The sequence below is a fragment of the Pieris rapae genome, chromosome 15 (assembly GCF_905147795.1).
Source record: "Pieris rapae chromosome 15, ilPieRapa1.1, whole genome shotgun sequence".
NCBI lineage: Eukaryota > Metazoa > Arthropoda > Insecta > Lepidoptera > Pieridae > Pieris > Pieris rapae.
This window is the reverse complement of record NC_059523.1, coordinates 5,075,837-5,098,035: the sequence shown is the minus strand read 5'-3', so window position 1 is coordinate 5,098,035 and position 22,199 is coordinate 5,075,837. Positions and strand designations below refer to the sequence as shown.

Sequence of the window (22,199 nt, the reverse complement as noted above, 5' to 3'; positions counted from 1 at the left end):
AATATCGGTTGTTTGAGTTAACTCTTTGGTGTCTATTAAATAAAAGTAGATACAGGTATTCGTTTATTAGTTACATATTATAACTTTAGATGGCAATTCTGTCGCACAACGTCTTGTGCAGTAAAAGGATATTTTTTTTATTTATATTTTATATAATCATTAGCACGTATACAGTGTGAATATAGATACGCAAATACATGGAGTGATTATATACACATTATCATCTATTGGAGCAATTACTTTAGTAATAATTAATTTACAAAGAAGTTTCACTTCTGATATGTGTACCTACTTTGTACGCAAGCACTTTTTTTCTATATACTCTGTGACATAGTGACCAGAACATTTTGTATAAGTTTTCTAGTTATTAACCACTAGAGCTTAGTGTTGCGAGTTGTGGATGAAATCGATATTTAACACAATTCCTTCCCTCTAATGATACAGCATAAGTCAAAATCTATTATTTTAACATATTTGTTTACACAATATGAATAAACACATTGATTAAGACAATTAACGTTGTGAACATCATGTCTGTATCATCACGGGTTTGGCAGAAAGTAAACAGAAAATATAATTTAGAAGCAATTTGCCGCGGATATGTCCGCAATCAAATTGTCTCGTTAATACCGCGCTATCAAAACATTTGATTTGTGGTTGTAGGGTTGAATGGTTATTTAACCCGTACGATGCGAATATGACCCTTATTTATCTACGATCAATTATTTATTTCAATTTTCAACTTTTTTACTTGTATAACCTTTTACGTTGATGAGCGAATCGCAATCGAGTTTATGGACGTAAATTAATATTTCGACTGTAATAGGAACATAAAGAGGAACGACGATCGACGAACAGTGACACTTGCTCAAACGGTGAAGAAAACATCGTTAGAAACCGGCTTGCCTAAGACCCAAAAAGTCGACGGCGTGCACAGAAGGCTGATTACCTACTTGCCTATTAGATTGACTGACAGACAATGGCAATGATCATGGTACAAAAGTCTGAGGTCTAGACATAAAAAGTTTGTATGAATGTGAATATACCCTTGCGTGATATGTCATGAATTTTCTTTAACATTTTTGTTTTCTTACTTTACGTTCATACAAAGATAAATATAACTAAATCTAGTTATACAAGAAAATATTAAAGGAATATTTCTATTTAAAACCATTAACCCTTATTAGCTTGTTCTAGTTTTTCCATAATGCGATTTTGTCTTACTTACGCAAAGAAGTGGCATTCGTAAGCATAGTTACAATGAAGTCTGTGGATGTGACTTACACGTATGAAAATTAGCTTAATTCAATTATACAGATTATATGAGCTTCAATCGTAAATCCATTTAATTATCTATACCTACTCCGTTGTCTGTAGCCTTGTCAAGAAAACAGGCAAATATACCGGTCTCCTTATAATTATTTAAAAAAAGAAGGGCATTGCATCTGCAAATATGGAGTAAACTAGCTTCAGCAACGGAAACATTTATTGCAACATAATATTTGAGTCAATTTATATAAAAGTTGAATAAAATATACACTTAAGCCTTTCTCAGTAATGTCCCTATGTACATGTGAAAGTGTACAAAAATTCTTTTGGTAGTTTTTACGATTATCACATGGCTAGGATATTTGTTTACTCGTATTTGAAGGTTACTCAAATTCATTCTTGTTTTTAATTATATATAAGATATATATAATATAGGAAAATTTAGTTCATCACTTAGCTAAAATACTTTTTATTGTGTTTGCACAGATTTTTTTTATCAATCAAAAACGAAGGAGGTTGTATCATCCCGCGAAAATGGTCACACTAAAACGATTAAACCAATTTTTGGTGGGATTACTTTAAATATTAACGTCTAACAATTTTAAAAGCGAATTTATGCGCGCTCACACTCGACTCACAACTGGCGCAAAGTCAGCGAGTAAACACAGAGTAATACTTTTTATTCGCGTTTAATTCCCGCCGAGATTTGCATAACAGACCGGGGAAAGGTCAGAAAGCGAATACAAGTGTCCAGTTTGCGCAGTCAGCGATTGATATACGACCGCTTACACCTACTGGAATGTACATCTATCTAATTAATATAGGATATGTTAAAAATACGAAGTTAAATGGTAATATTTGTCACACAATTTATCATTGTAATTGGTATTAAAGTTCTATGTTAGCCTATGTTTCAGCGTGCGACTTTCATCGTAGGTTTGATCCCCGGCTGTGCACCAATGGACTTTCTGTCTATGTGCTTGACATTCGCTAGAACGGTGAAGGAAATCATAATGAGGGAAACCGCTTGCCTTAGACCCAAGAAGTCGACGGTGTATTTCCAGCACCGAGACCGAAGGAGGTCGACCTTGCATATTAGATTGTTAATGATCATGAAACATACAGACATCTAAGGCTTATTTTTTTCGTAAAGGGGCGATTTTTTTGCTAAACATTAATTTAATTTGTAATTTACTATTTTTATATCTTTAAAAATTAACAAATCTCAAGTTTATTTAAATTAACTTCTGTGAATAAAACATAGAAACTTTACCATGTAGAACATTTATAACATAAATAGAATTATTAATGTATTTTTTAAACAGTTATATAATAATTAATCCTGAATGCGGAGATAAAAAATATAGAAATTGTGGTACAGATAGATATTCACCCTATTTTCTAAACTACAGACTGTTCCTTCGTTCGAGTGCACAGTTCGCAGTAAACAAGGCACTGAATGTTCAAACTCGAGCTTCAAATGCATATTCATGATATGCGCCACATGCAAATTGTGATTTACACATTGTAATGAATTCTTTTGATCTGTACATTCACATATTTGATTTACCCCATCGATGTTCATTATTATGACGTGCTGATTTCATATTCATAGTTTTGCGGTTTCGGTAATCAAATGAATCAAAATTATGTTAAAATATTGTACCTTTTTGTTATAAAGTAATTTATGTACTAATAAAATGGCTTAAAGAAAGGTAAAGTTGATGTTTAATTCAAGTATCATTTACAAATTAATACATATAATTTAGTGAACTCTTATAACAGCCTTACACGGGATATACTTATGATGAAATACGTGGCTAGATAATTGCCGACTATATTCAGAAAATATAACATAAAAAAGCTGAAATATTTGTATTTCGACAATATTTCTGCAACTGTATATGGCTCATTATTTTGACTTTACCCAGTCTACATACAAAGCTTCGCTAATACTTATAATCAAAATAAACCGAAACCAAAAAACGAAATAGCGCTACTCGAACGAATCGTGGCAATAATATGGCTTAGAAATATCGTAGTATTTTAGATTGCAAAGCGATCGTTTCACCAATTCGGCTGGAAGACTAAACATTCATCGGATATACAAAAAATATTGCCGAGTATTGCATAATATTCTATTTTAAATTCCAGCCGATGCTGCCACACCCTTGCAGCTATACATTTTCATGAAAAAACGGCCCGTCTTAATACACAGATTTAACTGTAATTAAAGTCGCAAAAAACTAAGGTAATTAATATGGTGGAATGTAATCACCAAATAAAAAGCATCCGAGTTGATCAATATACCGAAGAGTTCTCGAGCAAATGGAAAAAGCCGGCTAAAAACTTACATAATTACTTTAGCGATACAACTGTTCAAAAGAAATGCATAAATGACAAGACGATGACAAATGAGTATCGCCCGCGTCCAACGCAGTCGGGTGGCAGACCTCATCAAATTATTCCCCACTTAAAAAATCTCCGTAAACAAAAAGGCAAGGGAAAAACACTCGAGCCGGGGTAAAAAATAGGTATTGGCAACATTGATTGATGCGTACTAATAGGGCGCGAAGGAATGAGGCCAGTGTGTAATTAAAGGAGAGGTGACACCTTCTGTCAACCACTTTTGTGGACTTCTAGAAATAGCCTAGTCACGCCTATTGGAGAGGAAGTAATTAGTTTACAAACTTATTAAAAATTATTGAGTGAAGGATCCTAATTGATTACCTTACCCAATTTGTGGATCGCATGTGCTACCTGATTGACAAGTTCTAATAAGATGAGCTTATTTGTTGAGGATTATTACCTACTACTGACTTATCTAATTACAGGATTAAAGTTTTTGTTTATTCATACCGGAAAAGAACATTTAAATCGATTAAATAATTGAATTAAAAAGTTTTGTAAGTGTATTCTGGCAACTAACGTAGATATAATTCTAATTAAATTCACGGTAAATATCAGTGCTACATGTTATTCAACTAGTAGTACAATGAACACGTTAAACAAGTTTCAAAAATCACAAAAAAGACCTCATTACAGGCGCAATGTAAGACATAAAATCGATGGAGATAAGCGATACATCGTGAGTTTTTATAAAGCATCCCTTATCGTTGTGTACATATCATTAGTAATGCAAAATAATGGGATACAGACACCTCGTGCCGTTTGCGAGCTAATGATTAATGCTGTTCACCATTAATTCTTATTTTTGATGAGAAATTTGACTTGTGCTGTCAGGCGCCGGATCCAGATTAATATAGGCTGACTCTGCAACTTGTATAACAATGTTAGACGCCTCCCTATCCAGAAAGCAATCACATTGTGCGGATTTTGAATTTAGAACAAAACTTTTATAATTCAAAAATGGATTTTATATTTTAGGCTGTATTTTAAAACTAAAACCAAATTCCAACAAGACAAAGCAAATGCAATACATAGTTCGGTTCACCAACGGAACTATCCGAATAGTTTCAACCGTAAAAGGGCAAAGTACAAAGAGCTTCATAAAATGCCAGTACGACCACATCGGTGACAAACTCGGGAGGTATTCCGAGGGCCTGCCTCGGCACCCTTTAACAACGCCCTTCGCATATTAGCCTGAAAATCAAAAGTCGCCATTATTAATGGCATTGCGCGATGACAATCAAAATATCTCTAAGCGTCAACAGAGATGCGAACAGAAGCTGCTGAGTAAATGTAGAGTCACCAGATGCGATCAACGCAATCATATTTCAAATCGGAAGCAAGAAAAATTATATAAGCATTCAGCATCTTTATCTCGCGGATACAAGAGTTCATTTTATGACCATTAATTTTGCCTTTTGCTCGGGTGTTTTATCACAGCGAGAAGCTCTGTCGCGCGTCTCATTAATCAAAAGCATTTGTTTACAATGGAGGGAATTTGATTTGATTAAAATAATTCGCAATATCCTTGATAAATATCACCCTCGGTCTTCGTTTGATCTTCACTGAAATTAATGGTGGAAGATTCAATCACATAAATGTTCTTAAGGCATTTTCTTACGTAAATATTGAATTTTTATCTCGTGTTAGGCCTTTAATGCAAGCTACTTAGAATGCCTGCATTTACCAAAGACAATATGCCGGAAGAAAGGCGGGGATGTGTCAGGTGGTTACATAATATGTAACGACGGCGTTTCACATTTGAAGCCAGATGAACTGCAAAAATATATTTAAATATAACTTTATCATGTTTTATCAGTGTTGGCCTAATGGTTTTACCACGCGAATCTCATCCTTGTGGTCATGGGTTCGATCGCCACAAATGGACATTCTATGTACGCATTTAACACTCGCTCGTCCTGTGAAGAAAACAACAAAGAAACCGACATGCCCTGGACCCAAGTCGACAGTGTGTTTCTATTTTTAAGATTAATCGCCTATTTGCCTATTAGAAAAGATCTCGAAACAAATATAGAAATCTAGCTTTATCATCACTTAATTTCTATACACTATACATTAGCTTCTTTGTTAAGCCTTACATGACCCTAGAGTAGTCTTCTTGCTTAGACTAAAATGCCTAATAAAGAGATACATAAGGGTTAGCAGATGGAAGATCTCCGGTAGTAGAAACAGTGGAATGAATAACGATTGATGTCAAAACGATGTGTGCCCGAGTCTGCCCTCCTGGCTTAACCCGCCGCACGCCGATTAATCGCTGCTAATTCGATCCGAAACGGAATTAAACCGGACGAATGCATAGATCCCAACGATTTGTTGACTGCTAATTGAGTCGACGTTTGATTTACTGCCAATTGTCTATGTTCAATCCGTATAAAACAGTGTATTTGTTTTGTATAGTGCATTTCTTTTGGTAAATATTTAACATGTCTTCTTGTTAACAGAAAGACATGTATAACGTATTTTTATATAAAAAATGTATATTTTGGTTAATTAAGCGGAAAAAGAGTAATTTTTAATTTGCATTAGTTTTTGTTTTGAACAATTGGTAGTAAAGAACTTTATGTAAAAGTTTTCATTACTAGAGTTGGGAAAATCGTAATAATTGTGACTATTATTAAACAACGTTTAATTATGAAAATACCCAAGATAATCGTCATTAAATCAAATCAGTACGGTTGGATGCATAAAGGAAACAAAACAAACATTACAAATTATATTAAAACAGAGATAATCCTGTCAATTAATTGGAGTTAAGATGAAAACCGGTCTCGACGCATGCGCGAATCAAACCGACCGAGATAATGTGCTCACAAGGAAACTCAAGGATTTACAATTAATAGGTATTCGACTCATTTAAAATATTCAAACCTTGGAAGACTTAAAGAAAAAAAAATGAGTTTCTTTGACTTGATGTTTGAGTTAAGAACATTAGAGTGAGAAAATGGTTTTGATTATTGGATCATATGAAGTACTTTCTTTGTTTTTATTACAAATTAAGTATAAACTAAGTATTATCCTTAGAGCCACTTCGCATAAAAATCCTCATGGGTTTTTAATTTGCCTCGTATTTTCGCTGTTTCATAACACAATATACTTGGCAAAAATACAGAGATTCTCTTGGCATTAGAGAACTTAATATTATGTTTTATTTTTTATTTACAAGTTTTATATTAATTAAGATTATAGTTAAATATTACATAAATAATAATTAGGAAGATAGTAATAATTTAACCTACATTATATCTTAGATTAAAATTTCTATCACGCTTTTTATAAAAGGATTTTGTACTGGATATTTGCAAAGTAAATTTAAAATTCTTTAAAAAAAACAGCCTTAATCCGGGCCCACGAGTGACATTGACACATCGGTACAAGGCACGCTGTCCGACTGTAATTCTACCCAACTGGTCGAGAGGGACGTGTTTTATTTTCAATCTACTAAATTAATTAAGAGGAATTAATAAAATTGCCCTTTATTAAGTACGGTCTTATTTCATATTAAAAAAATATTAATAGGAATAGGAATATAAGTAAAATAAAGTTGAGGAATGCTGCCAGCATTTAGAGTACACGGACAAAACTTTTTAAATTTGTTTGATTTTCTATTTAATCATATTTAAATATTATTACTAAGTTAAGAATAGTTTATTGGTGTCAAAACTCGAAAATCATTTATTCATGTAGGTAACATAATGAACACTTATGAACGTCCAAAAAAGAAATATACATTAAATGCTTCTTCCATTTACTGCCAGTTCTCAAATCAAGGGCGTAGAACGAAAGAGAAGAACTGGCAATAAACTCTCCGCCATTCTTTTTCGCCACTCTTTTCTGTCCCAAAGGGCATATTATACAATAGTTATTCCAGATTTAAAATACAATTTTAAAGATTGAATATTCAAATTGTAAGGAGCTTTTTATATAAGCAACTATAACAAGTATTTCTGTAATCAATACAAATTAAAGCAGCGGTGTTATAAAAACACTCTTATCAATTTAAATAAATTATCCCGTAAACCTCTCATAAATCTCTTCAATCAACATCAGATTGCAACATTCAATTGAAGCATTTGAAAATGAAGTCGAAACCGCGAGTATCGTTCAAGCGAACCACCGATCAATCACCATCCATTAAACAAGAAAAGAAAAGCGCTTTCCCCCAACCATTGGCCCTCGAATCGGCCCAATTTACATGAGAGCCGCTTTTTCCTCGCATCGAGATTAGCTCTGAATGAGTTTGATGAATTGTTTTTACCCCCGAGTCGTCCCTACAACCGGTCATTTGTTAAAAATACACCCGATCCAGCTAATTGTCTTCTCTTATTTCACACCCTATCATTTAAATTACGAATTTGTTGTTTGATTTATACAATGTTTTTGTTTTAATTTTATTGATTACAATCAAGTATACATTTATAATTAAGTATTAATTATCACCCATTTTTCACGTCACGCAGAACGGATCTATTGAGAGTAAGTGCAAACCGGAGTCCCTACATACACCTATTATTAAACTTTAGATGATTTTTTTTTAACCAGAACGAGCTCGTCTGTTGTTAAGTGATACAGCCACCCATAGACAATCACATTGCCAGAGGATGCAAGTGCGTTTAAAACAGCAATACAATTCAAATTAATTAAATTTATGTTCTTCCTTTTAGTAAATAGATGCTTAAAAAAGATTTTTATTGCTATCATAACAATCAAATATGCAGTATTAACATTTTTAAGCCTACAAAGTAATAGTTAAAATTGTTAAATAGAAAATCAAAACAAATTTAAATGTTTTAGTTGATCCAGCCAGCTCTGGTGCCAACTTAAATCGGCTGTGCACTTGAACCCCAATGCCCAAGAATCTCTACTCCAAAGAGAACAAAATCGAAGTTTGTTTTAATTAAATCTTAGTTATTATACGCGTGTGAACAATGTTCCATTATGTATGATGGTAAAATCTACCAATTAAGAAAGATGGAAAATAAACCAAAATAAAAATAATCTTACCTCTCGAGATGTTTGACGATATCTTCGTATGCGGCTCTACAATTTTCCCATATGCCCGATCTGTTGACAGAAAGTGAAATAAGAAAAACGGGAAATAAAACAGTAAGAGTCATATTAGCAGAAGAAAGCGGTTTGTAAGTGGAAATCCTAAAACAAATATACTCAACGCTGTTTAAGAACCGGCTAATTGGTGGCTCATCTGATGTCAAGTGTTCTAAACAATCCAAGGTCACTCAAACTACCAGTGGGCTTGCTAGTGCGTTGCCGGCCTTTTAAGATGCTTTCTTGAGTCAAATTCAGAAAAACTTTCTATAGTGTTAATAAAAGAAGTTTAAACGCATCTTAAGGTCGAAAAATTGTCAATAAAACAAACGTAGAAATGTGTCTGTCCCATGGTCCAATGCTGGGTTATGTGACTGACAATACGAGTTTATTCTTGAACATATGAACCATTTCAAGAAAAGAGCGTACAAATTTTTAAAAGGCCGGCAACGCACTCGCGAGCCCTCTAGCATCGAGAGTGTCCATGGGCGGCGGTATCACTTAACATCAGGTGAGCCTCCTGCCCGTTTGCACCCTGTTCTATAAAAAAAAATAAAAAAAAACAAAAATGACCGCTTTATTCTCCTAGTGAGACTATAAAAGAACCGAAATTGAACATTTAAAATGTAAAGAATCTTAATAAGTGCGAAAGACAAAAACTTGCAACAAAGTATTGAAAATAAAAGTTTGCAAATGAAAAGGGTTTGAATGTGAAAGGAATAATTATGAGCACTCAATATTAAATGTTCCGTTAGACTGGTCGAGGGGTCGAAATTAATTATGTTTTTAAAACAATCGCTTATATTTGTGTTGGAACAACTCATGCGTGATCGTTGAAATTGTTTCTGAATTACTTGAGCACTTTGTTTGTAAACTTCTCGAATATTTCTTACAATATTGAAGGGTTAGATGCCATCCTTAAGTGAAACTTATAAGTAGGGTATTACAAAACTTAAAATTATTTAAATTTTTCATTCATACACATCGAAGTAAAAAATGACATAAATTCAGTAACAAGTACTAAAACCTCTCACGGCTTTTTTGGATCGAAAGATGTTCTTATTTTAAATTAAAAAAAATTGCAGTTGAATACAGCGTATAGAAAAAGAGGCTATGAGTTAATTCTAGGTCAAAATCGTAGAAAAATAGTTTACATGTTCTGGCAAATTTAACAGAAAGAAACAAATGAATTGATAAAAAACTATTCAGTAATTTACTTTCTATGCAAATGGGTATGTATTTAAGTCCTAGCAATATTCTATAGTAATACACATCTAGTTTTTATTTCACATGCTTGTTCATTAAGATATATAATTATTATGTTCGTTATAAATACGTTATTAACGAGCGTAACACTGGAGGCTTTGTCAATAATTAGTTAATTTCACAGTTCAGTAAATGAAGATAGAACAAGTAGCTTTTTTGAGTTTTTTTTTATACCCCACCTGATGTTAAGTGATACCGCCCATGGACAGCGTACAGACTAGGTATATCTAGATGTGCCAATTTAAATAAAGCACAGTAGTATATATTAGTAAAGGTTATTTCTACATACACTTAAGCAATTTTCTTGGTACGTTTGCATAATACTCGCAGAGAACATATTATGTTAAGCCTAAATGCGATGAACGTGCGAAAAAGGACCCAATTTATTAAACTTAATGAAAATTATTTTAATAAAATTTTTAATTATAGCAGTACAAAGAAATGTAAGTAAATCAGACTTAATCGCCGAAATGTATAACTAACCAACTGCATCAATTTTTATTAATTAATTTTATTTTGTTAAAATTTCTATAAGAGAATTTTTAAACTTGTATTTTTAATAATTGAGACTGAATATTGACGAAATGGAAGATATTTCATGTACTTGGAAAAGCTATATAACATAACCTAATAAAGACTAATATTGAAGAAAAAGTTTCATTATTCATTTCAAAAAAATCATTTGATTAATACCGGTTGAAGGTCTAATAAGCAAGCTAGAATAAAATGTTAAACGTACAAAAAATCTATATTTTTTTCGTTTCCTCCCTTTTCCATCGCATTACGTAAAGGGACATATGTCGGTAAGTTAATCACGAAAGTGGCAGTAAGACACTGGGGTAAGTCGAGTCAAGTGGCTTTGCGGGTCTTCCCCGGAAGTGAGGGCATTCGATGTTTGTACTTTTCTTATTAGCTTAACTCGCTTAGACATTTAACCTGTATCACTTGTGACCCGGTAGGTTTCTTTGGACTCATTTACAAGTAATCTGATTACGAACTAATTATACTACATTTTACGGATTTCTTTGTGTACGTATAAAGTATAGACCAGAACTGTCTTTGAGCCTATACAATAACTGCTGTCTTTCTTTAGTTGAGAAAGTTAGAAAATTTTAAAGTCATTAAGACGCATTTGTAACCTACATTGCGGTCATTCTTTGTTGTTATGAAGACAAAAATAACGTCACCCCTGCCATGTACATTTTATTATAAATAAAATATTACTTCTGTACCATGTAAGGGAAGCCACAGTTTTACGTCACCAATATCCGGACGAAGCAATAATGACGATTTTTGTATATCATGTAAATAGACTTATAAGTAAACAACTGAATGAGTATATTATGTATTACATTCAAAAGTGTTAAGGAGCTTCATGGTACGAATTAACATTTTAGTCTATAGTAAACATAAGTTTTTCACATTTAGTCTGTGCCAAGTTTGACATTTGACGTATCTCAAGTATAAATTTATACAGTAAATATTGCATATGCTTTTTTTTAATGATAGTTTTGATTCCAGTAACTAGATGGCGTTAAAAGCAATTTTAAATTACGTGGTATTATGAAGTCTTGAGCATTCGCAGCTTAGAAATGTGGCTAGACTCATGCTAAGCTTATCCGACTAATCTTAGACGTAGCTGGATAAGCCATAGTAGCTTGCTTTTGTTCGAGAGCTGTTACAATTTCCTTTAATTTGTTACTTACGCTGGTTTTAGTTATTTTATAAGTATATCCCTGCTAATGGTATTTTCGGAGACGGAAATTTATTGTAAGTTAGCGTTTTTTATTTCGATTATTTTCATTACTGTCTGGATATTTTTTTGACATTTAAGGCACACACAATTGTGTTTATATTTATATTGTGTTCATAGAAGTGTTTTGGTGTATTCGAAAATCTTTATGGTTGACTGTTGAACGGTCAATAAAAATGGCACGCGATTGACTGAGTCCTACCAGACTTTAGTAAGAGTAGGATTGTACCTAGGATCCCATACAAACTATTTACTCACCTAGCCAGTGCTTCCATGTTGTGCATTGGTTGTCCCTTTATGATGGACCCGTCAGGCCGCGGTACACCATGGTGGGGCATACCCGGTGACATCAGAGCATGTTGGTGCATGAAGCCCATAGGACCAAGGTGAGTGGGGGGTGCATTATACCCATTTGCGAGTAGTGGTGACTTCTCCATTCTGGCCATTTCTGTAAAAAAAAACAATACATCGTTACTTCTTTTGTTTTCTGTTAAGTATTTATTCTTGAGAATATACGATGTTTTTGACATAAATATACATTTAACAAACATTTTAATCTTGTGTTTCAGGATAATATGTCTAATAGACGGAAAAATAATTATTTCGCGATGGACCAATATTTAAAAAAATACACAGAAATTATGTCGTGCCGTATGATATGACGTATACCATACTGGTAAGCTAGCAACAGCGTTTGAAATAAATACCACCCATGGACCAAACTTCATACGCAAAAAGAATTGTAATAAAAGCAGGTTTGGAGTTCAGTGAACTAGTATAAAATTGTATAAACAGCAAATTAAATCACAAAAGGCTTAAACAATTTGTTCCTATAAACATTCCTGAATAATTCACGACATTCATAAATAGCGGCCCACTCAAAAGTAATCACGTACCTACTCAGGTAAAATCCAATTAATACCCAGTATTATCATTTAATTACTCGTTCCAATAATCGAATCGCCCGTAAAACGGTGTATCAACAATAATAAAATGAGCAATGAATTTCGAGACTATTGTTTTCTGTACCACAAACATCCCGTGTAAACATTGGGGGTAACGCAAATATTCTTAAAATGACCCCCTGTACCCCACAGGGTGTCTTTTGGACACAGTCACCCCGAGGTCACCAAGCAGGGTGTAGGAAACAATTAACATGGTGTCGAATTAAACACGAATTAACGTTTGGGTAAAGGAAAACCTTTTCCATTGAACAAAGGATTTTGGGATTGCTGAGTATTAAATATGTGTTCCGCTTTGTTTTCCAATTAGAAAGGTATTTCTGATAATATTTGAATTTCGAACGTCTAGTTTCGCTTTATTTTCGAATAAGAATGGTGTTTGAATTAAATATTTGAATTTCTAACGTTCATATAACTATTATTTGTATGGCTCTGTGTATTTAAGCTGCAGATAAGTTCATTCATACTTAGAGCTCCGCGATGCAGGCTTTGATAACATTAAGATAATATTGTCTTTTATTCACACAAGCAGTGGTAGTCTATTGGTTAAGCGTGGGATTCTTAAGCCTGAAATCATATGTTTGAACCTATGTGTATAATTAAATCTACGAATTTTTGAAAGCATACAAGTAGTTAGAAGGTGGTTAATAAGGTTCTTTATTGGGATTGCCAAATTTATGTATTTATTAATTTACCACTTTATTGAAAAAATCTGTTCAAAATATAATAATTTAGAAGATGAAAATGGGCGGCCTTATTGCTATTGAGTGATCGCTTCTTGGCAACTTTAAATTAAAAAAAATACGGTAAACGCAAGAACACATACATAAGATATACAATAAATTAATAACAATAAAAACATATTAGATAGTAGCCTATCAATTTTTAAATTTTGTCAGCGATTACTAATTATTGTACGCAATCATTAAAATTACAGTTGAAATAGCGTGGTAAGCTCGCAGGTTTTTACGAGCGTCAAGTTTCTGACCAAAACCTTTAAACCAAAATAGTAATAACAAAACTACGTAACTCAAACAAATACATTTTACGGCGTATGGTTGAGGAGATAACCACTCGGTGAACTAAGTAAATAGACCTGCCCAATTAATTCAGGGTACGTAATGTTTGTTTCTCTATAATCCGTTAAAACTTATTTCCATATTTAATATTTTATCTATTGCTCACTATTTTCCTAGTAAAATAATTCAGCTATTTTGTATTGCATTCATATCTTTGATATATTTTTACATATGTCATTCATATTAGACAACGAGCAGTATGACACATGTCGACTTTGGGTCTAAGACGATGAACACCGCATGAGCAAGTGTTAAATGCACATATCATACCTAGCTGTGACTTCAACAGTTGATTCGCCTTAAACCATTTGCTAGGGTCCTGACATGCCTCTCTCACATCTCATGGTATTTAAAAAAAGGACAGAGTTATCCCAGATCGTGAGGAAACCGCCTTGCTTGCCTTAGACCCAAATAGTCGATTTACTTGCCTAAAAGTTTTTCAAATGATCATGTAACAGAAATCTGATGCCCAAACCTTAAAAGGCTGTAGCGCCACTATTTTTTAATACAACAAATTGTATTGCGTCTAGAATCGGAGCCTATAGGCCCGGCACTCATTATCGGCATCGGCATGAAAAGCGATCCTTCGGCATTCCTACATGCAAGCGCACACTGTCGGAAACTATGTCTTGGCATGCTGCAACGTTCTTAGGGATGATGAGGCGTCCTTAAGCATGCCGCACCGTCCTAGCTATCCCCGAGTGTTGCCTCGGCACCGTGCGTACTGAAGGATCTCGAAGTATCCCGAAGCAGTCTCAAAGCTGCCGATGCAGCCTCAATCTTACCGAAGCGGTATTTTTGTTACTACGATTACACATCATGGAAATTTCAACTTTATTGCCATGAAGTTAGTGTACTTTTTATAACCTAAAATCCTGAGCCGTTTCGATGCTGATAATGAGGGACTTACTTTTACTAAGCTTAAAGAAGCCGTAATGTGTCGCATAAATAAATATAACTTTTATCGGCAACAAGTGATTCCCAGGGCTCAAAGTATAACCCAACAACCGCATCGGTCAACCGCACTTACTAATTAACTAAATACGTGTTAAATCTCATAATAACCTGCGGTTAGCAACCCTTACTCTTCATCTCTTACTTTCTTTCCGTTTTTTGTATCGCTATCCTTGTCTAATTGGGACCGTCCGGCATTCGTAGAAAATTAGGTCATAATTGTGATTTTATATTTGGCATCGAATGAAATATTTTTTTTAATAAATATTTAATACTTTTTTGTTCATTTCTTAGATTACTTTCAATTACAAAGATTTTATCCAGGATTGTAACTGAAATAAACGATTTCAGTTATTTACAAAAAATACTATTTCGTAATCCGAAACTTATATTAGATTGTAATCAGTTATTTATAAGGTAAAACTTAGCAATATTATACATTAGGAAAACACACAAAACCCCAAATATTTTATATAAAATTAACATTTCGCATTCTCCAAGTAATTTCTCCACCAAAATTTAACAAAAAGGCTAACGCCCCGGGCCACAAAATGCCCCTTGATATCATAACTATGATTAAACCCATCCACTGATCGGACATTTAAAGAAATAAAACGTCGATTAACTACCCCATTATTATATCGATTGGTCGAATATCGATTGTCCTCAACAATCGCACCAAATTACGGGCCATTATTTTGAACTAGATTCGATAGAATTCAACTTAATTATATCACTTATGTGTTTAAAAGAGGATGGATATGATCCGAAAATTAGACGATAAATGACCTCCTTTTGTTTATTATAAACTAGCTGACCTGGCAAACGTCGTCTTGCCAAACTACTACCTTTAACTCAGCGCCATCTGTTAGAATTGTATCAAATAATAAACAAATGTTAATGTTATCGTAATTTTAGTAAGGATGCCTATTTTTTTGAAAATGAAATATAGCCTATGTCACTCAGGAATGATGTAGCTTTCCAACAGTGAAAGAATTTTTCAAATCTGCCAAGTAGTTTCGGAGCCTATTCAATTCATACAAACAAACAAAAAATCAAACCTTTCCTCTTTATAATATTAGTATAGATAATATAGATATATATTTTTTTTATAGAACAGGGGGCAAACGAGCAGGAGGCTCACCTGATGTTGAGTGATACTCTCGATGCTAGAGGGCTCGCGAGTGCGTTGCCGGCCTTTTAAGAATTTGTACGCTCTTTTCTTGAAGGACCCTAAGTCGAATTGGTTCGGAAATACTTCAGTGGGCAGCTGAAATTATATTTTTTAGGAGGGAAGAAGCTCGGAACACATAGACTCTATGTGCCTGAACGCTGAGATAGTTGTAAAGTTTATCAACTTGGTGCTTAATAGAAGATGGATATGATCTGAAAATTAGACGAAAAATTAACCCCCTTTTGTTTGTTAAGCTGGAAATATTTTTAGGCTCGATCTGTAGAAACTGTGGTATCTACGAAATGAGGTGTCTGATACTTTATTACAATAATGCTTTAAGTAGAAAATTCTTAGTTAATTTTCTTCGGGACTGTCTGTAAGGAACTGGTCTAAATAGAAAAACCGATTTATTTTTACGTCCATTGTTTAACTGTTTTTTAAGTAAATAATCACGAACAAAATCCCTGCATATGTATCTTTGACTTATAGATCACATTTTCACATTCATGTACATATTTATTAAATGTTTATTTAAAGCCTATTTTAGATCCCACCTCGTTATTTATTATCTATAACTTATGGACCTAATGTCATAAATAGCACATTTATTATGACGTATAAAGTTTTAAGGCTTGTAAATCAAGAAAAATATATTCATAAAGCTAGGGAATAAAGGGTTATAAAATACAAAGTTGGAGGTAATTGCACTGATACAAGCTGCGCAAAAACTGGTTAGTCATAATTATAAGTAAACAAACAACGAAATACAAAGAGTCGCATTTAATCCATTAAAAATCTCTCGGAACAATAAACTACAGAGTAGACATAGATATCAGCACCGATGAACGCTATATCGTCAACGATTGTGATCCCAACCCTAATACTGGGAAAAATGCACCCAAATTGCATACTATTTATCTTCAAAATTCTCCTTGATTTTGAAGAGACTGAGAAGTAAGAAGACATTATAAAGGGCTTGTAGTTGAAAGTTGAGTACTAGATCGAGTGGTTGACTATTGTAATAGGTATATCTATATAATATTAAGATAATCACAGTATGTTTCATAATTGACACGATTGCCTTCCGTCCTTTTCATTTATCCATGAGCAAGATAATCTTTTTGATGTTTATTTTGGCGTGTAAGGGAAAAATTATAAAAGTTTTACGATGCTCGCGTAGCGTCACAAAATCCGACACCATTAAGTTAGGTATCGTCAACATTTTTGTTTTTTCTATTGTTACTGTAGTTTTTTCTACAAAAGTAGAATAATGCGAAAGATGTAATTTTTAAAAATATTTTGATCTTTTTACGCCAAAGAAGTATCACTTCTAACGCATGTACATAAGTACACACACACAGGGGCAAACAGGCAAACAGGCAAGAGGCTCACCTGCACCGCAGCGTGCACTTTCGATAGCAGAGAGCTCGAGGGCGCGAAAGCAGCTGGCTCCACATAGTGGTGGTGTGGAAATGTTTGGCACCAGAACGAGTGGCATTTTGACTATTGAAATATATACAATATCTATTAAGTATATTAAATCACAGTTTTAAACCGCCAAGCATATTCATTAATTCCACGAGCAAAATGTAGGTAATACAATATCAAAAAATTCGAATTTTAAAACAATAAACGGTGTAAATTTTAAAAATGGAATTGCAAATGAAACAAAAATCTTGAAAATGATACAAAACAAGGCGAATTAAATGAAAATTACAGTCAGCCGGCAATCGTAGCATTTACAATAAACACATAATTGTACGGTCAGATCACCAATGGCATATACGATTGGCTAAAATAACTGACTGTAATTTAGTGAATAAATCGCTCGTTGTCGCTCGCAAGCGCAGCGATTATAGTATAAATATTATATTTAACTGGGAACTGCTACTTTTCGCTATCGAGGGCACCCGTTACTGAATCAATTTCATATGCAAATTCGCTTAACTATTTGCAAACCTATTCCACTTAGATTCCTTCAAGAAAAGAGAGTACAAAACTAAAAAGCCGACAACGCACTCGCCATGGCATCACTTAAAATTGGGTGAGCTACCTGGCAATTCGCGGCCTATTTAAATAAAATGATTTCATACATTTCCTTATCCCGTAGAAAAGATTCTAACAAGACAATGTGATATCCAATCTCTTTGTCAAATAAGGGAATACGTTAACAAAAGATCAATCCATCAAACATCTACACAAATATATTTGCCGACAAAGCACTATTACTCTCGGCGACGGTCACGTGCGAACTACAATCAATAATACACAATCGTGAAAATGCGAGCGGTCAATAAAGTGAGTCAACAGTAAAGCTTGTACGACATTCCAAAGACAAAATATTCTATGGAGCTGTTTTATCTTGATTGCCATACGACTGCCAGAAAAGTGAAGTATATTTTTCTGTTTACAGTATTCGTATGGGACTTGTTTTTCAGTTTAGAATTGAATAGATTTGAATAAATTGTTGTACGCGTTGAATTTACTTTCTATAAACCACTTTAATGTTAGAACACCTCAAATTAAATTTGGAAGATTATTACAAAAAACCTTTTTAAAATTACATTTTAAATATAGAACACAATTCCAAATGGCACGAATGAGTTTTTTTGTGTTATTCTTAAATCAAAGAGAACCATCTTTATAACACGATTCAAATTTTAAATTTAGAACACAACTTTGTACAATTTCTTATTGAGTGTTGTTTTCCAAATCAAGAAGCAATTTATCCATATCTTCTAAACGGTACGCAGTCTCTGTATCTCAGCTATAAAGTCTTTCATTTGGCTCGGACGAGCCTTATGAACAATAAAACGTTGAGGGCTGGAGATTTCGTCTGTAATAAAATATTTGCCCTAGCACTCGCTAATCCATGTCCCTTACTTACGAAGGCAATTTGAGAAGTTATAGTCTCAAGAACGTTGCGATATATCTTTATTAAACTGTTCGTGTACTTTGGTAAACGCACCGGTCCGAACAATCATTGTGTAAACATAATAAAACAAACGAACGGAAATTATCAACTATTAAAAATACGTTTCATGGAAAATCACTAAATAATTTATTGTGATCTTTTTATAATGCGTCTGCGCAATTATGCTTCTACGTTTATTATGATTAATGTATATTGTCAACTATTGATGATTTCCTATAGATCCTAGCGATCTCTATATTACGACGAAACGATGCGGATCCAGTCTATTTTTACTAACCTCAGTCTAATTACGTATTAAAGTATTAATTTGTCTCTTTCTGACTTAGTATGTCAACCCAGTGATAGAAAAGGACAAATAAGCATAAGAAATAAAATATCGTACCCAGAATTAATTGTAAGACCCAACTGTTCACATAGGGATTTATTATTATTAAGGACGTACTGTTTTGTCTCTTTCATTCAAATAATGTTTAACTGTGACGATAAGGGACAGGTGAGTTACATGTTACTTACAAGTTTTATGAAGAATCATTCATACAAAAAGTTCATCAAAGATAAAATCCTCAGAAGATTGACAGCAAAACGTTTATCTAAACACGATGTTAGCCAATGTTAAATGAGTTTAGCAGGACTATTCCGACCAAATAAAACTCCCTCAATGTGCGAAAGAGGGTCAGGCTTAATTACTCGTAAATTGACCGGGATACAGTTTTATCCCTGATAAATATAAATGTGTGGATTAGTATGTGTCATGCTCGTTATTATACGTATTTAATTAAAGACGTTAAACGCCGGAGGTTTAATGATGTTCCGAGAATTATGTTTTGTGATATTATTACTTGATTTTTAAAATTAAATTTTCATATCAGTTTTAAATAATTATTTGTAGCGCATTTGTTTCGGACACAAAAAGATATAGAAACTTTTTACGATAACTGCATAACACTGTCTGAGAAACAGTCTATATGTAAAGATCACTAAACAGCTTTGTTAAAAGTTTATTTTTGTGTCAGTGTTGTCCAGGCTTAAGCGATATTCATCCCTGAGGTCGTAGGTTTGATCCCCCATGTACTAATGAACTTTCTTTCTATGTGCGTATTTAACATTTGCTCTAAGGGTGAAGGAAAACATCGTGAGGATACCAAAAAGTCGACGGCGACTGTCAGGCACGGGAGGCTGATACCTACTTACCTATTAGATTTATATATATATATATATGATCCTGAAGCAGCGCCACTGATGACGTAAATTTACAACAGATTATTTCAGTTAAAACTGTTTAATATGTTTTTATGGGGGCTTAACATTCCACGAAGTACATTAAATATTACAATTACACATGTATCACTTGTTAAGAAGTCATGCGTAAATTTTCACAAAGGAATCGATGCCATTGTTGCATATCAAAGATACAGTAATATTGAACCATATTTTTATTAATATCTTTGCACAAAAGAGAGATTATCTGTCGGGAGTTTTTACCGGCAGCTGCGGCTATTCAATATTTCAATGTTGCTTTTTGATGATGCCTCTTATTTGATTTGGCCACAGTAGTTATCTTTCGAATTTCAAATATGCAAAACAACTTTCGTAATAGATAATACTTAAACATAGTAAGAGGATTTTCTTGCATCGATGCTGTAACGTAAAGACTATACCTAATTTATTCAAAAAATAATGTCTATATTCTAAAGACAAATTTAGACAGTCAACCTTAAAGTTTTGAATTTAGATTATGTAAAATAACTGACTCTCGTATCATATTGAAAGATAATATAGAGTATTTTCTTGCATCTACTCTATGCTCTTGCACCAAAGACTATAATTAATTCCAGTTAAAGAGGTCTATATTCTAAAGACAAATTTATAGTCTATCTAAAACTTTTGAATTAAGAATATATAAGTAATTCAGCCGCGGATAGGAAAAGTTTAAAATATGCTAGGTTAGTTTGTTCTTATTATAAAAAGTGACGTAACGTTAATTTGACGATTAACTTAATTAATTCAATAATTCAATTTTATAGAGCAATTACGGTTCGAGTTGTAGACGTGTTTTTGTAAATTCTAAAGGCAACTGTGTAATTGCAGTTAGCGTGAACTTATCGCACAATTATACACATTATACATGTATTATGTAGAGGTAATAATTCCGTGTCATTACTTGTTGAAGCCAACTGCACTGGAGCAAAGAAATGCATTATTAACTGGTAACTATCCATTTGTTTTATAAAATATACTTACGTAGTTATAATGATTGATGATATAAATAAATTATAACTAAAACTCATTATGTTATAAAATTGTCCTCTATATGTTAATACCAAGCGGGATACATGTTGTTATTGACTAATACACGTATGTAGCACAATTGTCAGCCAGTACAAAACAATTATTTTCAATGGAAATCAAACTCAAGACATTCAGGTGTTACGTAATATGCACTGGCACATAACCGTGATAAATACATTTTAAATTTAGTTTTCATAAGAAATACAATCGTATATTATCTATCATTTATTATTATGTTTAAAATTCTTCATTAATAATAAATACCAAGTGAATTGTGAATGCACAACGCAAAGTTGTCGAATAAATATCGTTAGGATCTAAGCTTACATTAGGAGAAGAAAGGTAATAGCATTAGCCCGTGAACTGAGATCGCTATCTTCACACTTGAACATGCGCAACAGAGTCTCGTTAGTCCTACTTTATGGTCAAGACAAGTAGTACTGGCTGAAAGTATTCGAATGGCAGAAATGCGAAATGTTCGAAGTTCAAATGAGTACTTAACGAATACAATTCGAGTTATTTCTATAATCTATCGACTCTGTGGTATGGTGCCACATTTCAAATTTCGAACTGAGAGTGTGTTAAAAAGTCAAAGTGTATTAAAAAATTACTCAAAATTAAATCAATTATTAACCATAATATTTTAACAGATAAGAAAATAGAAGCAGTTTCGTGGCATTAATTACTTTTAATAATTTGAATTAAGAACTGGATCGTTTTATTAAACGCGGCTTGTAAGGTACTAAAAATATTTTACCTTGTTTAAAAATTACAAACAATTACATACCAAAAATGTCGAGGGTGTTGGCATTCAAATGCGCCGGTATTGCTAATTAAAAGAAATTCCTCTGTTATGCTTGAACATCGCAAAAAATAAAATGAATGTCTCGACCCTGAAGTGCAAAGGTGTGAGTAATATGTTAAGGCAAAGCAATTTTATTATAATTCTTACACTAGACATGATAATCATTATATAAGGGAAATGGCTTTAAATTGCCCTCTTCTGAAATAAGTAGCTCCACCATATTTTCATTTAAAAAATTGC

General features: G+C 33.3%; 1 protein-coding gene across 4 annotated transcripts in view; it reads right to left on the bottom strand.

Moving 5' to 3' along the window:
* LOC110992270 (dachshund homolog 2) overlaps positions 1–22,199 on the bottom strand; it is a 135,053-nt gene that overhangs the window by 54,794 nt on the left and 58,060 nt on the right. For all 4 annotated transcript variants that reach the window (XM_022258019.2, XM_022258020.2, XM_022258021.2 and 1 more), the window contains 2 exons: positions 12,020–12,209; positions 8,701–8,760 (listed from right to left, as the gene is read on the bottom strand). In XM_022258019.2, coding sequence (XP_022113711.2) covers positions 8,701–8,760; positions 12,020–12,209 — 250 coding nt within the window. The remainder of the gene's footprint in view (positions 1–8,700; positions 8,761–12,019; positions 12,210–22,199) is intronic.